This window comes from Phyllosticta capitalensis (assembly GCF_038381095.1).
Source record: "Phyllosticta capitalensis strain CBS 128856 chromosome Unknown BKA78scaffold_1, whole genome shotgun sequence".
Taxonomy (NCBI): domain Eukaryota; kingdom Fungi; phylum Ascomycota; class Dothideomycetes; order Botryosphaeriales; family Phyllostictaceae; genus Phyllosticta; species Phyllosticta capitalensis.
This window is the reverse complement of record NW_027117439.1, coordinates 4161406-4178090: the sequence shown is the minus strand read 5'-3', so window position 1 is coordinate 4178090 and position 16685 is coordinate 4161406. Positions and strand designations below refer to the sequence as shown.

Below are 16685 nucleotides of genomic sequence, written 5' to 3'. Positions count from 1 at the left end.
AAAAGCATCCATCCACCAATCCATCCATCCATCCATCCATCCATCCATTCAACCAACCGCTCCAACTGCTATTCTAAAACTGTAAAATGTCACCAAGTGTGACCATTTCAGTGAAGTCTTCAATTTACGGCCATCGGCGGCGTTGGTATTCCTCCGGAGCTTGCCAGCCCGCCCCCTCTTTCCGTCGCCCGACACAGACTGGCTCAATGCTGCCGCCACCGCTGTCTTCAACTCCTCGCCCCACCGGGCAAACTCTACCTCTCCCGCCACCCAGACTTGGTTCGTTTCTGTGCCCCATAATCGTTAGGATTGGACTCTGGCTGGGGTCTTTTGGCCAGAGCCGACGCTTCGTTGTCGTCGTCGTCGTCGTCGTCGTCGTTGGTGTCGTCGTCGCGGCCCGAGCGCGAAGACAGGGAGTTGTCATGACTACGGGGCAGAGCCCAAGGAGGAGAAGAACAAAGAGCGGGAATAGGAGACGAGGTTGTGTTGCTGCTGCTGCCATTTGTGGTGGTGCCGCCGGTACTGGTGGTGCCGTCGGTGCCGTCATCGAGCAAGAGCAAAAAATGCGGAAACCCAGACACCCCGAATCGACCTTGCATCATGGGCTGTTCGGAAGGGGGGGATATCTTATATGTGTATAGGTTGAGCGCAGGGCACCCAAATATAATACCCGCGTGATGTTCATGGCGCGAGATGACATTGGCGGTAGAATAGAAAAGAAAGAAAGCGCCCGACGATGAGCGGAAGCGGATGAGGTAAAAAGTACTGGTGTGAGCGGCGTGACTTCGAGGTCGGCGCTAGGAAGGCTGCGCCATTTGCTGGTCGTGGTTCAGAGGGATGCAAAGAAGTTGTACAGAGACTGTGCGTAAACGACAGGCTGATACTTGCTAGAAATAAGCATTTCTTGTCTCTCTTTGCGAGCGAGGCACAAGACTCGGCGTCCTTGCTTCCTGTCAGCCAAGGCGGAATCTGACATTTCGCGAAGGCAAGCCACGTCGCCCTTGATGACGGCAGCCACGACGTCCTTGCTCATTGTCATCAGAGTCAAAACCCTGTGCTTCATGAACGCAGGTCTCTGGTTTTCGTGCAGTCTCGTTTCTTTGCGCTCGTCGTCAAAAACCCGGCCGACGAGTTCGGAAAGGTCGTGGTTGAAAAGCCGGGCATACTCGCGCATTTTTTGCGGGTACATGCCGAGGTCGTTGGGGTCGAGGACGTACGCGGAGAGGCTGGTCATCGTGGGGTGGTCCCGATGCTGTACGTAGGGAACCTTGCAGATCTTTCCAGAATATGCACCGTAGTATCGCGTCCTGTACTCACCGTTGCCTCGCGACTGGTCGTGGTTCGCGTTGAGGTCGTCGAGAGCTTGGCTGACCTCACGCTCAAATTGGCTTTCCTGCTGCTCCTCGTCGGCGTTTGCCGCGGCCGCATGCCCTCCCCTGGCGTCCTGGTAGGTTGCATGGTCGTTCTCATCATCCGAGTACTCGTTGTGGCCGGGCGGTCTGTAGGTGGCGTCCGACGAGCCGCTGGGCGATTGTGGCATTCCCAGTGGTGGTTGCGTGTGGCCGCCCTGGGACGGCTCCTCGGACCCAAATCTCGGCGGCGTCTTCTCCCTCAGGTCAGCGGGCACAGCCCCTCCACGAGGACGAAGATCGTGCGGCTCCATGGCTGAAATGGGGTCCTGGTGGTGACGGGAGCGCTGTTGGGTGTTGGTGGTGGCGTGTCCAATCGACCATTCATTCAATAAGTGTGCTTTTGATGCGCCCCGAACGTCCCAAGCAAGTGCGCCCACGCGCAAGATCCCCCGTGGATATCAGCGAATGGAAACCCAAAAGAAGAAAAAAACCAAACCAAACCAAAATAAAGTGCCCCAATGAAATGCGCGCTAGTTTTTTGATGCGCGAGCGGGCGTCGACGGTAATATGAAGAAAGGGATAAAAAAAGGAAAAGGTGAAAGCTCCTGACGATAGGCGGATGCGGAAGAGGTAATAATACGGGTCGGTCCGAGGAAAAGCAAGATCCAGAATTCGTCGTAGATGGCAGCAAAAGGCGTAAAGCAAATTACATGGCGTTGGGGGTGAGGAAGTCGATGTTGATGAGGCTGCGCCATCGTCCGCTGGTGGTCCAGAGGGATGTGAAAGCGGCCTCTGAGGCGGGATGGAGCTCCGATGGCACAGGAAAGGGCTTTACGCGCGCAGGGTTGAGCTGGTCGGCAGGAATTATGGCGGCGAGGTCTGTACTGGTCAGTTGGTGCTGCTTCAAAGGGTGAGAGGTCAAAGGTACCAAAGTCGACAGACGGCTCACTGCCGTCTTCGTCCTCTTCACCGTCGTCCTCCTGAGGGTCGGCGGGGCGTGGCTTGATGGCGGCGGCGGCGTGCTTGTGCTTAGCGTGCTTGCGGCTAGGACCCGGGCTGGTTGCCTCCGCGTCCCGTTCTGTGCATTGTATTAGTCGCCTTCCCAAGTGAAGTCTCAATGATCAAACTCACTTCTTTTTCCGAGCTTCTGGCCCTCGGATCTACTCTTGTGCGAAATGGCCTCCGGGCTTGTATTTTCTTCCTTGCAAAGGACTTCGAGAATGTGACGGAGGTCGGCCAAAGAGATGGTGGTGCCGATCGAGGTCTGGTAGAGAGATCTTCTGCGCTCTTCCGAGCGCACCCAAGCAACGATCTTCGTCTTGACGTATTTGACGTCGGGCTTGGTGATGAATGAGTGCCGCAGGAGCCTCAACTGGTCGACACTGAAATCGTCGATGCTCCCGCTCTGCTCACCAGAAACCATCCACGGGTGGAAATTGACAAGCGGTTGCTTCTCGACTTGCTCGTGGATTACCGCGAGGTGGCTCTCCCTCTTGGCGGCTGCACTTGAGGTTGAATCCGTCATTGTCCCACGAAGGAATGAGAATGATGCGGATAGAGCTGTACCAAGCGCGGATATGCTCGAGCGACGGCAAATGAGAACGACCAAAGGAAAGAAGCGTCGGGGCACCAAAACGACGACGATGACGGCGAAGACGACGAGGGCGGCGAGGAAGAAGGGAGGAGGAGGAAGAGAGGAGGAAGGAGAGAGGAGGGAGAAGAGGTAGCACAGAGGCACCCTTGTGGAAGCTGAGGAAGGCGCCGTAGCTGCTGCTATCCGTCAGATCACGGTCACTCTCTGCCAACGACATCATTGCGAAGCCTCCCCCAGGGCGGGCCGTGAGACAAGGCCGACCCTTTTTGGGTTGTTGCATTTGCGGTATGCTTGTTTAGCAGCCGCCGCCAAGTCACTCTGCTCTCCTGTAGTGCTGATGATGGCAGACATAAAGCACACGCCCTGCTTCTTGTCCTCGGATCCGGCGACAGCAACACGACGAAACTTTTCGTACGCTTTGGTAGAGTCGGCCAAAGCCTTCTCCAGTGCGAGCCTAAGCGCATCCGGCCCCCGGTAGAAGGGAACTTGTGCAACTGTCTTGTTGCCCCTGTCGTTGACGAAGTCGATGGTGACCCAAAGGTCATCTGTCACCCATCTCCAGTCGATGTCCTTTGCTTTCCCTTTTCTGGGCAAGTCCCTGACTCCCATTTCGTCCGCTTTGCGCTTGGCCGGGATGATTGGTCGATCGAGCCATGGACCACCGCTCAAGGCACCTTTGGCGCCGTTTTTTACTCTGTGTTCGGAGCTGGCTCGACTTTGTGTTTCAGATCTTGGTATGTCTTCTATTTCATCCCCAAACGTTTCTCCTATGGTGTCGAGGTTGTGACGGTCCTCGATTGATGATTGAGGTGTTTCGGATCGGAGCGGGGACTGGTTTTCCGTATCTTGTGTGCCCGAAGGCCTCTCTGGGCTGCTACTACTGCTGCTCCTGGTTTCGACGCTGAAGAGGTGCGGATTACGGGCCTGGAATCCTGGTTCTTCTGGGAGATTCGTTGGTTTCCGGCCATTGGGAGACTGGCGGCCATGCTGCGATGAACTTGTCCATTTAAGTTGAGGATGAGGGTGCTGTGGGTGTTGTTATGTGGAGTCGCGCCGACGATACCAGGGACGAGAACGATTGGGAAGGACGGCGGGAATAGACGGCCAAATAAAAGCAGCACTGAAACGAGCAGAAGAACGGTGAGGACGGCGAGGATGGCGAAGAAGGACAGAAGAGGTGCAAGAGAGAAGAGGTAGCACAAAAGCAACCTTGGGAAAGTGGAAGAAGTCCGGCAGGGCAAAGACCGAGAACCATGCCTTTGAACGTGAACAGTGAATGCGCCCGATAATCTGCCATATCCGCTGTCATTTTCCAACCACGGCAAAACACATCTTTTCAGATTCGCTTCGCCAGTCACCTCTCTCCAAGTCTGTCCCTCCGACACGCCTACTCCTCACTTCAACACCAAAAATGGAGCGGTACAACCAGCGCTGGTTCCTCGAGAACAGCACCGCAGTCTGGCTGGGAAGACTCGCCGTCGGTGGGCTTCGCTTGATCGGAGTCCTCTTGGCCATGGTCCTTTTGCTCTTGGCTGTTCTTGAGCTCGATGCCGCCTGCAACTCCACCCCAGTTGGCACGCTCATGACGATTGAGGATGATGTTTTCCGCATTCCTCCAGTCACGAGCACCACGGCGGCTGTCGTCATTCCCGAGGACGTGGTCATCATCTTCTTGCTGACGGTAAGCTTGTAAACTTCCCGCGTAGACCTAACTGACAGTGCAGTCCATCATGACCTACGTCATTATTCGCTTCCGGTACACCAACTACCGCGCCATCGCCTACATGTCTCGCTCCGACACGGCTGCCCAAGCCCATGGCGAAAAAGGTGCTCTCGGCACTGCTTGAGTCGACTGTGAGCTGATTGACCCTCTTCAAGTGGATGGCAGCGGCCCTGATCACTTTGATGGCCGTTTTCATTGCTGCCGTCTGGCGCATGCTCCTCCAGCGCGTCGGTGGCCGCCGCCAGGTGCCTACCAACTGTAAGATTGCCACTACAGCCTTGGGGATGAAGCTGACCGAGCTACTAGGAAACGCGGCTTGATCGAGGGGTTGACGGATCGATTGCTTGGGACATTTTGGCCAGGAAAGAAGGCAGGATTTATTGGTTCCGGAGGACAAGTTGGATGATACGGCAGGGATACAATGAAGATTTGCAGCAAATACAAAACTCATGAACCTGGCAATTGAAGGAGCGTTTCTGTGCTTTAAGCATCGAGGATTCTGTGGTGACTGGTGGGCAGGGGACCGCTCAAACTGCATCAGGTCGTCAATCTGCTTCCCATGAAATCCGATAAGAGTAGTTGCCTGGGCGCTCCGGCGCAGTCACCTGTTAATTCATTAGTCATCATTGCTGTTGTCAAGATAGGCGCGTCCTCACTCGCACCTACACGCAGACAGAACAACCAACAAACTCTGACCAGCATCAGAATCTCTACCCATCCGCAATCTCCAACAACTCTGTCCCTCCCGGCGCAGCGATGAAGAAAGAAGACCCAGACATCAAAGAGGAAGCGGACGGCTCTGATGAAGGACCGACGTCAGGTAGGGCAGATCACCTCTCACCTTTGCTGAAACTGACATGCGCAGACGGCCCAAACATCGCAGCCAGCGTCAGCAATCCTTCCGCAATCAAGCAGTCCGCGCTTTTCCACGCTCCGATGCGCCGATGGTTTCCCCATGACGGTGATGGCGACGCTCAACAGCCTGGCTCCTGGCAATACGTCGTCGACTGGGACATTGATCTGAATCCCATCGAGCTGCTGCCAAAGTACACTGTGCTCAGCAACGTGGTCATGTGGATGGTCTGGACGAGCGAGAAGTTCAGCGCAGCGGAAATGGCCACCTACTGGCCGCTCGACTTTGACGTAGTCGAAGGCCACGCCGTCCTCCTCAACACTCGTCGTCCGCGGGGAAGATCCAAGATCATGAATTCGGAGTGGGCCAAGCTGCCGTTCTGGAAAGATCTTGAAGTCAATTTGGAGCCAATCTCTCCAAACAACCAGTGGGGCAAGTCGGGCTATGACTTCGACCAGCGTGTTGCGCACACGTAGGTATGGAATACAGCCACATCCATCACCATAATGAGCCGCACCTCACCAATGTTGAATCCCTCTCTTGTCGCCCTGATGCCGCCAGACAGGATCCTCACCCTTTTGCACACGACTTCGACGCTGCCGGACATGGACGACAACACGCTGTTCCTGACCTGGAACACCTACCTAGCGCCCCATCCCGAGCTTTCTGTGGCATTCTCCAACAATAAAAGGTTCTTGAGCGAGATTGAGGGCGTGGGAGCCTTCAGCGAGGAGCAGGTCATCTTCTGCAAGAACGTTGGATCCGACTTTGGTGCTGCAGACGTGATGGTTGCGCCGAACCCGGATCCTCAACGGACTATGCTTTCACTGGATTTGCTCCGGGAGAGCCTGGCTCAGATGGTAGAGACGGCTCTCATGGCGTGGCTATCGCGCGGAAAGAAGAAGCTGGTCGTAGGAGGTTTGTGCGCCGGAGCGATCGCACCGAGGCGCCTGCTGCCCGTTTCGGTGCCCTGGTATGGCGGTGATGGAGTCTGCCCGCTTGAGGTCACAGTTTTCCAGCGCGAATGATGAAGGAACCAAGATGATGGGTCAATGGATGGAGAGGAGGCCGGGAGACAACTGTGGTGGTTGGCGGAGGCGGTCAGGACATGTAGTGTTGGGAGCGCACGGACAGCGGCCGGCGGCTAGCAGACGAGCTTAATGCAACCTCATCTCTTCAACTCCATCTCTGTCATCACTGTCTTGGTCCCAGAACATCGTGTTTCTCTTCGAAAACAGGCCGGAAACTTTGTGATGAGAACAAAAGCTCTACGGATGTCCAGATTTTGCGCTTGGGAGCGTGGAAACTCGCCATGACAGTCGTTTCTCGAAGCTTGGAAACTTGACAAAGCCCACGTCGTTTGCTACTGCATGCTATTTCTCTGGAAAGCTGCTAATCACTCAGGCTTGATTTTAGTCCTGATTTCGTCGCCTGAGGACGTCAAGCGAGTCGCATTACAACGTCACAGCAAACGAGAAACAATGAAGCCCGCAGGCATAAAAGCCGCCACGTTCTCCAATCAACAATGTCTGGAGAGCTTGCGCGACCCTTCAACTGGATTCCCCTCCCCTCGGATAGTGTCCCGATCGTTTTGTCCCGATCTTTTGATCTTTAACACTGGCCCCTCTCTCAGCACCGAAATGGCATCGACAGGTCGGATCTCCCAACGGTTGCAACCCAACACGCGAAGATGAATGCCCTGCTTTTGTTGCGCGAAGAAATCGTCGCCACTCTCTACAAGTTGCTTCCCGTTCTCACACCGTAAACACACCGAGCAACCGAAAGCGTGTCGGCGAGCAACATCGTGGACAAAGCGCATCCCCAGCCACAGTGAGGCGCGGATGATGAGTGCGCCGGGCTGGAAACGGTTTGTGGCGCGTGCTACCATGTCCTTCGATCAGTCTGCCCATCGAGACCTACCAACCTAACCACTCAGCCATCACCCAATCTGCTAACTGACCATCCATTCACCACCAGCCGTGTGCTTCAACAAATCCAACATGGCGCCCAACGCTATCGACACCATTCTCTACTACGTTGTCATCGTTCTCGGCATCGCTCTGGCAGGTTCACGTCTGTTTTGGTCGACGCTCTTCCTAATTTGTCCTCAGATGACGCTCTACATCGAGGATGACGTCCCGCGCGAGATCACCCTTTCGCTCATTCTCGAAGCGCTCATTGTGAGTTACTCTCCCGAGTACCTGAGCACATGAATCTCATTCCAGCAGGCCCCGGAGACCCAATGGGAGATGGCTGGCTCACCCACCGAGGAGAACGACCCCAACACTGAAGACGAGGACAAGTTGTCGGCACCCCAGCAGCTTTCAGAGCATCCCATGCTCTCTGCCCTTGCGTTGCACCTCCTGCAGACCAACGCGGCTCGTCGGACTGCCGACGAGTAGCACCTCTCTCGGTCGTTACCAACAATCCATCGAATCACCCCATTCATGCCGCTTGCCGCAATCGATCTCAGGTGGTCGCAATTGCTCTCCACAGAGGTAAGTCCAAGACCGAAGGCTCACTGAATGAAGCACTTGCTGAATCTTGGCCAGACTACCATCCTTGACCGCGGAAACACTACTCGGACTCCATGACACACATCATCGTCGGCTAATGATCCAAGAACATGCTGTGTGAAAGGAACTGCCGATCTCCTCGTTCGACCTGGATTCCCGGCTGGTGTTGGGACCAAAATTAGTGGGAAGTGTTTCGCAAACGGATAGTTTTTGATAGACTTGTTCAACTGCCGGTCGAAACTCCTTCCCGCCTCCAGGGCTCTTATTGTCTGATGTGCTACCCCAATGTCTAACTCGTCTTGACCTAACAGCTTGACTGCGCTTAAACCATTATCCAGGCTTCGAGACGACACAGCCGGAGCGGCAGGGCCCGCTGCAAACCACCAGCCCGCAGCCTTAAGGCACCGCTCTGTTTTGGACCAGCACTTTCCGTCAAGTTCCGCGTTTGCTCTCAACGCAAGTTCTTGTCCGCGCAGCCACCACCTGCGCGCACATTACGAATTTCCGACACGACAACCCCACGACCACGCGCCCTCAACCAACTCCGACGTCCTGCAACGCGATTACCGCTCACTCCGCAATACCCTCGGTACACGCTGACTTGAATCTCGCGTCTGACGGCGATGGACGACAACTGGCCTCCTGATCCGCCCCAAGGCAGGACCTCTGGCCGCCGCGCGGAATTCGGCCAGCACATGCAGCAAGTTACCGTAGACATGGACCAGACCACGGCTGTCTTCAAGGGTCTCCGCAAGCAAAGAATCACCGACTTGGAAAATCTGAGGAAGCAAGCCAATGCCGCCGCAAAAGAGAAAGAGGAATGGTACAAGCGGAGGGACGATGCTTGCGAGTATTATGACAGTGTCAAAGCCTCGGAGAAGCTAGCCACGGACGAGGCCACTGACGACCTCGAGGAGTTCATGGGCCAAATGGAGCAGAGGCTGGTTGCCGGCGAAGAAGAAAACAAAAGGTTGCGGGAGCAAGTGACCCAACTGACACAACAACGCAATGGCTGCAGGGACGAGTTGAACAGGTTCATCGATTTCTACGACTCGGAGAACTTGAACGAGGGAAACCAGCTCATCGACGCGGTGCGCAAAGACTTTCGATGGACGCGAAGGAATTTCGGAGCCGAATGGGGCCAAACGCCTGCCGACTTCACCACGGTCCAAGACATCCAGCCTTCCTCGAGCCTTGACAACTCAGAGTCGGCAACGGTAGCGTCTCGGGCAAATGCAGTGTACAACTTTGCAGTGAGGACAACGCGGGATTTGAAAGCAAAAGGTCGACAGTACGACGACGCGACCGCTCAGAATGACGCGACGCAGAAGCAGCTCTCGATGCTGATGAACGCGGCCAAGCGAGGAACGACGGATCAGTTGACTGCAATTGACCCGGACGAGGACTTCTCTGCGGATAAGCTCGACGCCAGCCGCTCCCATGATCCCTCGCTTGACGACTTTGACGAGCTTCCCCCAGTGCCCGATCAAACATCCAATTTCAGTTTGATCGACGCACTCGTAAAGTCCTCAAGTCGCGCAACCACTGCACTGGCGAGAAACGGAGAAAATCTCCAAAAGAAAATGGGTTTACTGAACGGCCTCGTTTCCTCGCAGCCCCATCTCCCCACCATCCACGGCGAGCTCCCACTGCCCAAGATTACAAAGACTGTCGGCCTGGACCAGATCGTCGATGACCTGCCCGCCATTTCCCAAGCGCGCGAGATTCCAACAGACACCCTCCTCGCGAACCTTGCCACAAAAGTGCAGACGGACAGCGACCGAGTCTCTACTCTCAACCGCCAAGCGACAGCGACTCAATGCCTCCTCAAATCCAGCGGTCTCGGCGACTTGCTGCAGAGCTTCAACGCTGACGAGATTCCCAGTCCCGTCGTACAAGTACAATCTGTCGAGTTGTCTGTTGACGAGTTTGAAGAGTACGCGTCGCCGGCGGCTCCGATGACTTTGGTTGTCCCTTCTCTGGCCTCTGAGCGCAGTAGCTTGATCAAGAAGAACACTATACTGCTAGGTCTTGCATCCGACGTGCCAGTTCTGTCGACACTGGAAGGACCGCGCTCTACCGACGCAGTCAAGACCGTGGACTACGAATCCCTCGACGAGGGAGTGATCGAAATCACCGCGCCCAATCTCTCCAGCCGCGAAACGGACCTCTTAAGCGCTGCTCAAGGCACCATGGACCTTGTCACCAGCAAGCAGAATGCGGTTGAAAGCGCGTCAGCGAGTCGCTCGACTGGATGGCAAAGTGCAACCTGGCGGCTGGCGCATTTGGGGACCTCTCTGCATCGATGACGGGCATGATTGACGACAATCTCAGCAATCGCCTCGATCTGTGCCGGACGTCACTGAACAGCCTGCGCCAGACCTCGACGGCCTCTTTGCAAGAGTCCAATGCCATTGAGACCATCAGTCTACCAACGATGCTCCCAATGGGCACCCTTGACGCCACAATTGCGCAGTGTGTCTCTGGATGGTCCAAGGTGGACGGGCTCCAAACACAATCCAATGCCCACCAAATGTCAATCAAAGCCCTGCGTCAAAACCAGGCAGACCTCGCCGCTCATGTCCGGCTGGCACCAGCAAACACCTCTGAGCTCTCCTCAATGACAGGCTCCAGAGTGCCATGGGCACGGAAAAGGCGACCTGTGACGAGATTTTGCCCCTCGACGCAGAAAGCTTTGCGGAATCTCTAGACGAGGCGCTGTTGGGTTGCTCCCAGGAGACCAACCGCAAGCTGAATTTGGCGAGAGACGCGTACATTGAAGCTTGGACGCTCGCGCCGGTGGACGCCAACTCAGTCGCTCCGATCGTTGTGCAGCCAGACGCTGGCGACTGGTCAGCGGAGGAGATTGAAGCGTCGCCTACCGCCAACTTCGCCTCTTTTCTGGAAGATGCTCTCTCTGGCGCCTCCAAGGAAGCGCAAGACAAACTCAACCAACTCAGGCAATCCTCAGAGGACATTGAAGGGAAACTGAGGGTGGCTGAGGCGTCCTGTGAGGCGGCTGTCGCAAAGCTTGGCCTGGTCGGAGAGGCCCTCACCGAAGCTGTTGTTCTGGCCCCGATGGACAGCGTTTCGCCCGCGCCTACTCCCATGCAGCCCACCGCTGATCCATCGCTTGACGAGACCTCGGAGTGGGAAGTTGCCGGTGCTGTTGGATTTGGCGCCGCGTTGTACCAAGCAGCTGCTGGCTCCAACAATTCCTTGTCCGTTGCCATCCAAAAGTCTGACATCCTCCTCGGCACTCTCCCAGAGTACAGCGTTTACGATACAGTCTCGGTGGACTCGCTCAGAGTCTTTCCCATCCAGAATTTCGCAGACAACTTTTCGGAGCCCGACGTCGAGGAGCTCCAGCTCGAAGATGGCCTTGGCTTCGACCGCGCGCTCGCCGCAGCTCTCGACGCCAAGTTGACGTCCTTGACCGACACGACCGCCTCATTGGAGACTTACCGGGAAATGGTCCTTCTTGTCGAAGACGGCGTCTATACGTTTTGCTACGAGCCGTACGCACTCAAAATCGACAACCTTTGGAAACCGACGATCCCCCCAATGGACGACGAGGAGGAAACGACTTCGTTCGAAGCGGCAGACCTCGTCGGATTTGGCCAGATGTTGACACAAGCCGTGTCCAGCTTGTGCAAGGTCAACGCGGAAACCAAAACCAAGGTTGACCTCCTCAAGGGGGCGGTCGAAGATAATGTTCCAAATCCTACCGTTTACAGACAAGACCTCGACTCGGCGTCCCTGGAGGTCGGCGCAATGACTTTGCACGAGTCTCCCGACCATGAAATCATCTCCGTCGACGACTTTGCGCGCTCCGGGTTTAAGTTCACGCTCTCCTCTGTGCTAACAAGCTACAAGGTCACCAAAACGGCGCGCGACACGCTCGAGATCGGTCTCGCGGACACCAACACCCAGCTCCAGTTGCTCACGCAGCTCGCCCAGGACGGCACCTTCAACACACCCAAGCTTGCGACAGATGAGGTGGTGCCAACCCCCGAGCTTGCTAAATTCACGGGCAAAGACGACACCACAAGCTTTGGCTACACCAACATCCATGTTGACCTAGCTGGACGTGGCTGCGTCCTCGCTGGTGCAGCGTGGCAAAGCAGCATATCTTGCCGAGTAGCTCTGCGAGGACTTGAGCCGCGATTTGGTTGAGAAGCAGCAAACCACTGTCTGCAAGAGGATTGCCGAGCTCCTCGAGGCTTATCGCGCCAGTATACCGCAACATATCGGATGGAATCCGGAGCATGTCTGTTGTGCAATATTTGAGAAACTCCACGCCTCTATGTTGAGCTCGTGGGCGCGAGATCTGCGCCTTCATTCTCGTATATCAGGACACTCATGCCCAACAGGCTGACGATATATATGTTTGATTTGCGACATCGACTTCAACAACAGCTGAATGGCGCAGAGGAAGCGCGCCGGGCTCATAACCCGGAGGACAGTGGATCGAAACCACTTTCAGCTAATGAAGACATTTCTTTTGTTTTGCCAATAGACCGGCGTTCGAATCCTCGAGTCCGCGGTCACCAGTTGTTTTTTGTACCTCGGTGTTGAGGACTTTGCGTGCCTGTAGTACAGCACGGCAAGGGCTGCATGGTGAGTCAGTCTGTTGAGCTAAACAAAGAGTCATACTTATGTGGGCTACGCTAGAGTCACGTTCCTCTTTGTCGCTTCCTGATCAAGCTCGACCACCTCTTCGCGTCTTCTATACACCACCCAAACCCATTGCTCAAATGTGCCGGCACGACCAAACATGAACGGACTCGTGCTTATTAATATCGACGTACTGTTCACGCACCAGGTCTTGAAGAGTAAGCAGCCCAACACCAGCACGACTGCCGCACCGCTGACCGACGATAGTCTTCAATAATCTCGCCTTCGCTGCCAAAGTCGCGCATCTTGGCCGCCAGTATTTCCCGTGAGTATCCCATCCAACCAGCCAGCCATCACGCCCACTGAACACCGACTCTAGTGACTTCCCACTGCTGGGCCCCACAACACCCTTTTCCCATCCTCCTGCGTAGAGTTCTGTTGAAATTCCAGCACTCAGCCATTGCCTCCCACCATTCCGCTCCTGTTATCCGACAGCTCACGCTTTCTCGCCAGTCCGACACTCCCAGCGCTCCCAGCGTCACTGCACCAACACCATGGACAGTTTCATACGCGGCTGGGCTCCAGTATCCAAGTGGCCCAGAATGAGCACATCACAGCTGCGTAGGCCAGCGCAGCTCTTAGCTCTCCAGCCACCCGTCGCTCGTTCGAGATCTGGCATCGTCACTTTGAAGCCAGGGACTCAGCTGTTCGCGGTCCAAATATATCCAGAGAGCGCATTCTGCACCTGTCAAAGCAGAAGAAGGTCGCATTCAGCGACGATTATCCACCCGACGAGTGGACGCCGGAGATGCTGGTAGCTCGACTGCTGCACCGCCTCTACCGTTTGCATAAGCTCCATTTGAAGGGCGTGTTCTACGGACGGGCTTTGGACGACGACAGGGCTCTGGACGCCTTCTTTGATTCGTTTTTGGAGGTCAAGAAGAACGCCTCTGACTCAAAGTCGCGCAAGTTGGCCATCATCGGCGCCATCCTGCCATTGGTCAAATCCCGCAACGACAGCCCGCAGGAGGCCCCCAAGGCAGACGACGATGCCGGCCATCCAGTCCGAAGCACGCAGCCAGAACATGTAGAGATGATGGAACTGGATCCCGTTGTCGCTCAAGACGCCGAGGAGACGCAACAAATCTTTCGCCGGGGTTAGCCGGACGACGCCGACGCGACCGTCAAAGATGACCATGAGCGTTACAAGACGCATGAAGCTCATGTGTCACTGGTCTTGAAGGCATACGAATTCGACGACGAGGATCAAAAGCTCTTCGACACTCTCGAGGACTACCTCCCCACAGAGACGCGCCTGGATCTACTCGGTGCCGTCGATTGCGCCCTGCAGCCGATGCCATCCACGTCCTCCATCAGTCTACCCAGCGTGTGGTCAAAGGGGCTCAGCCGAGGAAGCATGTCGTATTCTGTCGATTGAGCAAAAGCAACCGTTTTACCTCGATGACACGCCCGTCCCTCAAGTCCTCGAGAAGCACCAGGTACAGGGCATCGCATTCATCCACAAGCACCTCAAACTGTTTCAAAAGGTCGCCCTTTTTGACGACATGGGCTTTGGAAAGACTAGGCAGACTCTGCTTGGTCTTGAGAGGGCACTGAGGACCACCACCGACGCGTCAAAGCCATCTCTGATCATCGTCCCCTCTCGTGTCGTCGGCGAACAATGGCTGAAAGAAGGACTTGCGACGACGAATACGCTGTCGTTTGTCTCTGTCGGTGGTGGCTTCGGTGGCGCCCACAAATTCCATCGCGTCCGCTACCTGAAGAGAAGCGAATTCGAGCAGATGAACCCGATTACCGATCGATATACAATCGTTGTCTTCACCTACGACACATTCCGGAAGCTGGTCGAAGAGCATTGCTCTATTGACAAGGAGTTTTATGCGGTCGCCGTTGATGAGATACAAATTATTCGAAAATTGAAGCAGTCACAGACGTTCCGTGCCGTCGACCAGTTGCAACCCAATTGGCGTATCAGTGTGACTGCGACACCCCTGATGAATGGACCCTCAGATATCAAAGGATGTCTAGGGGTTTTCAGAAACAAAGATCTGGATGCACAGACGGTCCGAAAGGCCTTTGACCAGCACGGAAATCCGTTTGATCATGGCAGCAAGGCGGCGTTTTATATGCGTCTACCAGAAGCCTGGGAGCGCTTCATCGACGGCTCCGATTTCCACGTCCAGGCTGACGCACTGACAAAGGTGGCATCCAAAATACCATTCATCATCCGCCGCGACAGCGAGACCCGCGACGAAAAAGGGGAGAGGGTCGGTCCCGCATTCCCACCCCTTCTCATTTCACGTCAAAGTGTGACTTTTTCGAGTGAAGGGGCCAAAAAGGCCTACGTCAAGAGATTCAACAAGGTTTTCGATGGTCTGTGGGCCGAACACGACGGGCGCAAAAGAATGAAACTGGACCTACTCAGAGCTCGCGACCATGACGCTCTCACCCTTTGCAGTCAAGATCCCCGCCGAGCAAGCCGTGGTTGCAAGATTCAACGTGGAGGGTGCTACTCTTGCCCAGATCTGCAGGGATGTGCTCAGAAAGCCCGTGTCCGACCAGCAAGCCCTCGAAAAAGTCAGAAGCCCGAAACTTGAGTGGCTTTCAGCCTTCCTCGCCTCGGTCGTCGTCAAACGTCGCGAGAAGGTGCTGCTCTTTGTGCTGAACAACCGCGAGCAACTGCTTGTCCGGGCCTTTATTGAGGCTTTGGGTATTCCCACCGCCAACTATCACTCAAAGCTCACTGCCGCGGAGCGAGAGCTGACGATTCAGGCCTTCAACAGCGACGGCGGTCCTCCCGTGTTCATCTCGACTTGGGAGATGGGGTCGGTCGGTTTTAACACGCAGCAAAAGTGCTGCATCGTCGTGGCCTTGTCCCTCTACTACAACCAAAACGCGGAGAGGCAGAGAAGGACGCGGATCCATCGTCCTTGCGAGAAGCGCCTGGTGCTCTACATCTAATGCCGCCAGGCGCCCTCGCTGGACACGATTTTCCTCTTCAAACACGTTGATAAAAAGGAGTCTGCCGAGCTGTACGCTCGCTTGCAGCTTGCAAAGGAGGAATCGGCGTGACTAGAAAACAATTTCGAGCAGGTTGCAAAAGCAACGGATAACAAGGATGATGGCACGGATATTGAGAATGTGCTCACGTCGGATCTCGTCGGTGATGTAGACATGGTGGAAAAGACAATGAAGCTCTTGCAGTCCATCCTTGCCAAGGATGCGACGCTATACCACAAGACTCTTGAACACCTCGAAGTTCGGAGGAGGGCGGTGGGGCCTGGAATGCAAGGTGTTTATCTCTTAGTACTATCCCTTTATTCTTAACCTTCTCTTCTCGCATCTTTTGCTTTGCTGCCTATCCTGGACCTCGGCCTCTACTACTTACCTTTAGGCTGTGGCGCCCGGCACTCGGAATAGTCTTTAAGACTAAGAGTTTTTCGCTTCGTTGTCTTTTTCCCTCGTCATCCGTCTTTTGCTCCGTTGCCTATCTTTCGCTTCGTTGTCTATCTTTTGCTTCGTCGCCCATCGTTGCGAATTTTCGACTCTGCCTATTGTTTGCTTCGCTGCCGATGGAACGCTTTGTTGCCTATCCTTCGCTTCGTTGCCTATCTTTTGCTTCGTTGCTTGTCTTTTGGTGCGTTGCCAGTCTTTGCTTCGTTGCCTATCCTTTGCTTTGTTGCGTATCACTTGCTACGTCTGAAGTTGTAAATACGGTTTCCCGATTTGGCACAGTGGTACTTCATTCACTGTCAACTGTTTACCCGTTTTCTCATTCCCACTCCATCACCAAAGGCTTCGCTCCAAGCCACTCTGCCTTCCGTTTCACTGCACAAGTCCAACTCCCGAATGGTGTCATCACATCTCCAAACCCGCACCAGTGCAGGGTTTACCCAATGGGTGCTCGGGGAAATCCGCCCAGCTTGGAATCCCCGTTACCCGAGCACAGCAAGCTTCCACTCACTCTGCCTCCATGTTTTCAACCTCGGTATGGTCCTTGAGCGTCTGG

General features: G+C 55.2%; 8 protein-coding genes and 1 non-coding gene across 9 annotated transcripts; 6 read left to right on the top strand and 3 right to left on the bottom strand.

The window, feature by feature from the left end:
* Positions 1-735: 735 nt before the first annotated feature.
* On the bottom strand, positions 736-1774 carry BKA78DRAFT_360124 (uncharacterized protein; the record flags this gene model as incomplete). Its single annotated transcript, XM_066892397.1, has 1 exon — positions 736-1774. A coding segment is annotated over one exon (945 nt), but the record flags the coding sequence as incomplete, so codon positions are not given.
* A 71-nt stretch (positions 1775-1845) lies between these two features.
* On the bottom strand, positions 1846-2877 carry BKA78DRAFT_376704 (uncharacterized protein; the record flags this gene model as incomplete). Its single annotated transcript, XM_066892836.1, has 3 exons — positions 1846-2231; positions 2281-2430; positions 2484-2877. The coding sequence occupies 3 exons, from the start codon at positions 2875-2877 to the stop codon at positions 2059-2061; spliced, it is 717 nt and encodes a 238-aa protein (XP_066750201.1). The 3' UTR covers positions 1846-2058.
* A 1672-nt stretch (positions 2878-4549) lies between these two features.
* On the bottom strand, positions 4550-5643 carry BKA78DRAFT_25932 (uncharacterized protein). The gene is made up of 2 exons (XM_066885360.1): positions 5326-5643; positions 4550-5274 (listed from the first exon to the last, which is right to left on the bottom strand). The coding sequence occupies exon 2, from the start codon at positions 5205-5207 to the stop codon at positions 4611-4613; it is 597 nt and encodes a 198-aa protein (XP_066750200.1). The 5' UTR covers positions 5208-5274; positions 5326-5643; the 3' UTR covers positions 4550-4610.
* Positions 5426-5998, top strand: BKA78DRAFT_292058 (uncharacterized protein; the record flags this gene model as incomplete). Its single annotated transcript, XM_066885990.1, has 1 exon — positions 5426-5998. The coding sequence occupies one exon, from the start codon at positions 5426-5428 to the stop codon at positions 5996-5998; it is 573 nt and encodes a 190-aa protein (XP_066750199.1).
* Positions 5644-6616, top strand: BKA78DRAFT_25931 (uncharacterized protein). Its single transcript, XM_066885359.1, has one exon. The coding sequence runs from the start codon at positions 6029-6031 to the stop codon at positions 6548-6550; it is 522 nt and encodes a 173-aa protein (XP_066750198.1). The 5' UTR covers positions 5644-6028; the 3' UTR covers positions 6551-6616.
* A 906-nt stretch (positions 6617-7522) lies between these two features.
* On the top strand, positions 7523-7924 carry BKA78DRAFT_349409 (uncharacterized protein; the record flags this gene model as incomplete). Its single annotated transcript, XM_066890801.1, has 2 exons — positions 7523-7702; positions 7751-7924. 2 exons carry the CDS (start codon positions 7523-7525, stop codon positions 7922-7924), a joined length of 354 nt encoding a protein of 117 aa, XP_066750197.1.
* A 737-nt stretch (positions 7925-8661) lies between these two features.
* Positions 8662-12214, top strand: BKA78DRAFT_349408 (uncharacterized protein; the record flags this gene model as incomplete). Its single annotated transcript, XM_066890800.1, has 3 exons — positions 8662-10271; positions 10373-10619; positions 10673-12214. 3 exons carry the CDS (start codon positions 8662-8664, stop codon positions 12212-12214), a joined length of 3399 nt encoding a protein of 1132 aa, XP_066750196.1.
* Positions 12215-12455: 241 nt separating this feature from the next.
* Positions 12456-12527, top strand: BKA78DRAFT_t18. The gene has a single exon. It is a non-coding gene; the product is annotated as a tRNA-Met (tRNA).
* A 682-nt stretch (positions 12528-13209) lies between these two features.
* On the top strand, positions 13210-15637 carry BKA78DRAFT_292053 (P-loop containing nucleoside triphosphate hydrolase protein; the record flags this gene model as incomplete). Its single annotated transcript, XM_066885989.1, has 5 exons — positions 13210-13276; positions 13306-13812; positions 13846-13983; positions 14033-15049; positions 15135-15637. 5 exons carry the CDS (start codon positions 13210-13212, stop codon positions 15635-15637), a joined length of 2232 nt encoding a protein of 743 aa, XP_066750195.1.
* Positions 15638-16685: the final 1048 nt, after the last annotated feature.